Source organism: Cibotium barometz, chromosome 3, assembly GCF_041138505.1.
Source record: "Cibotium barometz isolate CiBa-2024 chromosome 3, ASM4113850v1, whole genome shotgun sequence".
NCBI lineage: Eukaryota > Viridiplantae > Streptophyta > Polypodiopsida > Cyatheales > Cibotiaceae > Cibotium > Cibotium barometz.
In genome coordinates, this window is record NC_141048.1 from 30,365,591 (window position 1) to 30,369,885 (window position 4,295).

The following is a 4,295-nucleotide window of genomic DNA, read 5'->3' on the forward strand; positions in this document are numbered from 1 at the left end:
AGGTAAAGTGTTTGTCTTGCTAGAACGTTGTGATTTTATGGGGGGTAATGGCTGGGTCAAGTGAGGGTAATTACCTCCCCTTAGGGTGTGTCTTGTTCCTGAGAGCCTCTTCTGCTCCTGGATGATATACTATTGTTGGAGAGAAGCCGAAGCCCGGTGCTCCTGATGTTCTAGGTTTGTCCCTCCAAGGCAAAACCACTTGAGGTGCCCATGCTAAAGAGCTATGGCATAAAGCTTGAGGTTCTAACTGTTCCCGCTACTCTAGTGCCTACTCTAATGCATGTACCAAAGCTGAATCCTAACATTGTTCATACCAAAGACTAAGGGTGCAAACCCTATTTTTCAACTCCTATTTCAAACAATCATGAGATCTTGGCTTCTGAGGATGTTGTCAAAGGTTGTCAACTCGCATGATGCCAAGATTTTGGCATGTTTCGGTCGCTATTGATCAGTAAAGTTCTTTGGATTCCAGGTCAAAATACCCTAAGTATTCCACTCAACAAGGAGAGAAAGCCAAAGCATCATCGATGTAAAGTGCTACATTGTATTTGGGAGCAGGAAAGAAACCACTGTAGATCATAATGCTCGTATTAACATAGATAGCACTTGAATACGACAACACGCAAGATTACCAAGAACACTCGAAAGATGGCATTTATACGATGGTCATCAAAAACTACAAAGAAACCCTCAAGACAGGATTACATTAACTAAGTTCAAGAATAAGAGAAGCAACCCTAAAGGGACCACCACCTAGAAGCATCAATCTAGGAACCAACCCTGTGAAAGTTGCTTTACTTTCCCAACGAGCATAGTTTATACCCTGTGAAAACAAGGGTATTAAAGCTACCATTATGGGACTGAAACTTTCCAATCACTTTGAGGATTTAACTATCCAATAAAATCCATTTGTTATATAATGGACAGATTCTGCAAGTCAACCTCTCTCTTGCACAAGCCTTTTAATTCGACCCCAGGACACCTAGGCCTTACTCTTGCTTTCCCAAGGGCCCTCTTAAATGAAAATGCACTCTCAAGCTACAAACATCATTCTGCCTTATACACTTGATTAGATTTAGTTGCTTCACTTAGCCAAAGGCCACCTTTACATGAGATGCAATCCAGAAGACACACCTAGTACAAACATTGCTCTACACAGGTATGAAGACAACCATTCAATAACCTTTCCTTACAAAGAAATAGAGAACTTTCAGAATCAATTGCAGTCCTCCACATTCTGAGGGCTCATCTCAAACCATGAAAGCCCTCGTGCCTTCAAGACTTGAGGGCACATGGAATGCTCAATTGAGAGGCACCTAGCTTGATTACAACCTACCTACATAGTTTTGTTAAGGGCACCCCTGCACGTGAGACTAAATCTGCACCAGTTACACACCATGCCAAGATGTCTACTTCCCTCGCCATTACAAATGTCAGGCCATAGTTTGGTCTACTATACATGGGGCCCATTGGAATAGAAAAGCCACTGAAGCCCCTCCAAAACTCTGTTAAATTAACTCAATCATGAAGATCTGGGGAAGAGCATCAATTTCCAACAAGCAAGCCTCCATGCAATAGAATGACAGGACATATAGAGACTGGAATTTTCGGAGCACATTAATATAAGGTTGGATGCAAGGGGTGAATGGTGGGCAAAAAGCCCTAGTAATCCCATGTTTTAAGTAAGGCCTTTCATCACCCACGAACTAACAAACTTGTGAGTGAACCTTCCATGAGGAAAAAGGAAAAGATGCCATGATCTGAAAGAGGTCAAGGCCATGTACTAGGAAATAACAAGCCACCAACAGCGCCTCTTCAAAATTTGGTTTTAGTTTGATTACTAGTCTCACATAAAAAGAACTCGATTTGTAAACCCACTTTTAACAAAACACCAGTGCCCGAATAAAAATGTCCAGGAAAAAAGCAGCCTGTTACTGTAAAAGGCTGCATATTTTAGACAACCATACTGTTTAATCCTCCTCTACAACCTTCGTGCCCAGACTCCTGAACCCAGTGGCAGGCACATCAGCAACGGTAACATAAGAATACAGATCTTCCTTGGCATCCTCCTCCACATTGCGCTTCCGAGCAATCCGAACCCTGACCCGCTTGGGAACATTCCTAATCCCTCGACTCCACAGGTGCTTGTTCAGCTTCACATCGATCCGCACATCCGTAGTTCCCATTGTCTTCTGAGCAAACTTCTTGATTTCCTTCACAGCTTTGGGAGCCTTCTTCTTGAAAGTGCTGCACATAAAAAGGTGCCATGATCTGAAAGAGGTCAAGGCCACAAGCCACCAACCGCGCCTCTTCAAAATTTGGTTTTAGTTTGATTACTAGTCTCACATAAAAAGAACTCAATTTGTAAACCCACTTTTAACAAAACACCAGTGCCCGAAAAAAAATGTCCAGGAAAAAAGCAGCCCATTACAGTAAAAGGCTGCATATTTTGGACAACCATACTGTTTAATCCTCCTCTACAACCTTCGTGCCCAGACTCCTGAACCCAGTGGCAGGCACATCAGCAACGGTAACATAAGAATACAGATCCTCCTTGGCATCCTCCTCCACATTGCACTTCCGAGCAATCCGAAGCCTGACCCGCTTGGGAACATTCCTAATCCCTCGACTCCACAGGTGCTTGTTCAGCTTCACATCGATCCGCAAATCCGTAGTTCCCATTGTCTTCTGAGCAAACTTCTTGATTTCCTTCACAGCTTTGGGAGCTTTCTTCTTGAAAGTTCCCGTATGCCAGTGAGCTGAAGTAAGTTCCATCACCATGATCAACATAGAGGCAACGCCACATGGACCCCAAAATTCACCATCAACTGTAGAGAGAAACCTAGCAGGCTATGGACGGAAGCAATTGCAAAACCAGAAAATACATTAACAGTGAATAAAACACTACCAACATTATATCGGGATGAGAGTGGAATGGCTGGAAATCCAAACAGAGTTAAAATCAAAGTTCACCGAAACTCCTAGAATGGGCAATAATCTGAAGTCCAAAACCCCTAAATCTCCATGGCCGCAGAAACCCTAACAACGACTGATCAATACGGTACGTGACAACACCACCAAGGCACACAGAAAGAAGTAAAACAGAAAGACGGGAGGGGCAGGGTGTACCAGCCATGGAGGCGCTTGTGCAGGTTGATGGTGTACTCGCGAGAGACAACCTCGTCCTTGCGGCTCTTGCCCTTCTCCACCATGGCAGCTGCGGCGTCCGAAAACTCGAATTTCCGGTCGAAAACTTTAACGCAGCGATTGCAAACCCTAACTCGCCTTTCTACACATACGGGCGTCTGCCGTTCGCATTTGAATGGGCGACCTTCCACCGCCTACGGTTTCCATAGAGAGAGAAAGAGACCTCCATCACTATAATGTGGCCACTAGAGAGAGAGAGAGAGAGAGAGATTGATTCTTAGTGGGAAGGTGGATTACTCCATAGCTCACTCGCATCGAACCCGGGCCCCCCATAATGGGACCCAACCGTTCTACTCCACGGACTACGCGCCCATGGGCTAGATTGATTCTAACGGCCAAGAAATGGCCTACAGTATCCGTACAAGCATATGCATTCATTACAGGGCCATAGTATTTGTTGAAGATTCGGTGTTTGGAGAGAGAGAGAGAGAGAGAGAGAGAGAGAGTCTTCTTAAATGCTTGATGATGATCAACAAGGGTATTTAAGTCAATCACACAAAAAAAGTTTGGGTATGGTGCCAATAGGGGAAAGCCCAAGAGGAAAAAAGGTTACACAAAGATGGAAGCAATTGCACAAAAAAAAGTTGGGTATGGTTCCAATAGGAGAAAGCCCAAGAGGAATGGCCAACGAGGGAAAAAGGTTGCACAAAGATGGAAGCACATTTTGGATGTACAAAAACGTCAAGGTGGGTCAAATTGTTTTTAGTGTTGGATTCCCTAGAAGAAGGTTTGTTGTCAAGGATCACCCTTAAATCAATATGTGAAGCCAAATGTTGATGTAAGCCAACTCAAACAAGCCGATATCAACAATCAAAACAAGGAGTCAAATTAAAGAATCATAAACTCTAAGGAAAATGGGTGCTAAGGATGGTGCAGTTGAAGCAAAAGGAAGCAATTCAATAATTGGCATTTTACCACAAAGATTCGTATGTACAAGCTCTAGAGGAGCCTTTGCATAATTCTTACTTTCCTATGGAAATGCACACTGATGTTACTTGCCTATTATACAAGCTTCACACACATTTGACATCTCTGAAAATGCTTGTAGGTGTGCCACAGTCCCATACCTTTGCATCTCTTTCAAGACT

General features: G+C 43.7%; 1 protein-coding gene across 3 annotated transcripts; it reads right to left on the reverse strand.

Annotated features, from left to right (window-relative positions):
• Window positions 1-1,814: 1,814 nt before the first annotated feature.
• Window positions 1,815-3,359, reverse strand: LOC147639930 (large ribosomal subunit protein eL31-like). Of its 3 annotated transcripts, none has more exons than XM_086775428.1 (2): window positions 3,130-3,304; window positions 1,815-2,247 (listed from the first exon to the last, which is right to left on the reverse strand). In XM_086775428.1, the coding sequence occupies exons 1-2, from the start codon at window positions 3,210-3,212 to the stop codon at window positions 1,971-1,973; spliced, it is 360 nt and encodes a 119-aa protein (XP_086631554.1). In that variant the 5' UTR covers window positions 3,213-3,304; the 3' UTR covers window positions 1,815-1,970. The 3 variants fall into 3 exon arrangements, with proteins under 3 accessions (XP_086631554.1, XP_086631565.1, XP_086631559.1); XM_086775439.1 differs by lacking the exon at window positions 1,815-2,247 and adding an exon at window positions 2,314-2,759 and having other exon boundaries at window positions 3,134-3,359; XM_086775433.1 differs by lacking the exon at window positions 1,815-2,247 and adding an exon at window positions 2,314-2,759 and having other exon boundaries at window positions 3,130-3,288.
• Window positions 3,360-4,295: the final 936 nt, after the last annotated feature.

Excerpts from the sequence above, each read along its gene's own strand:
- LOC147639930 (XM_086775439.1), bottom strand. The coding sequence starts at position 3,212 with ATGGTGGAGAAGGGCAAGAGCCGCAAGGACGAGGTTGTCTCTCGCGAG. Across the intron at positions 2,760-3,133 it reads CCTGCACAAGCGCCTCCATG|CTCACTGGCATACGGGAACT; the intron begins GCTGGTACACCC and ends AACTTACTTCAG.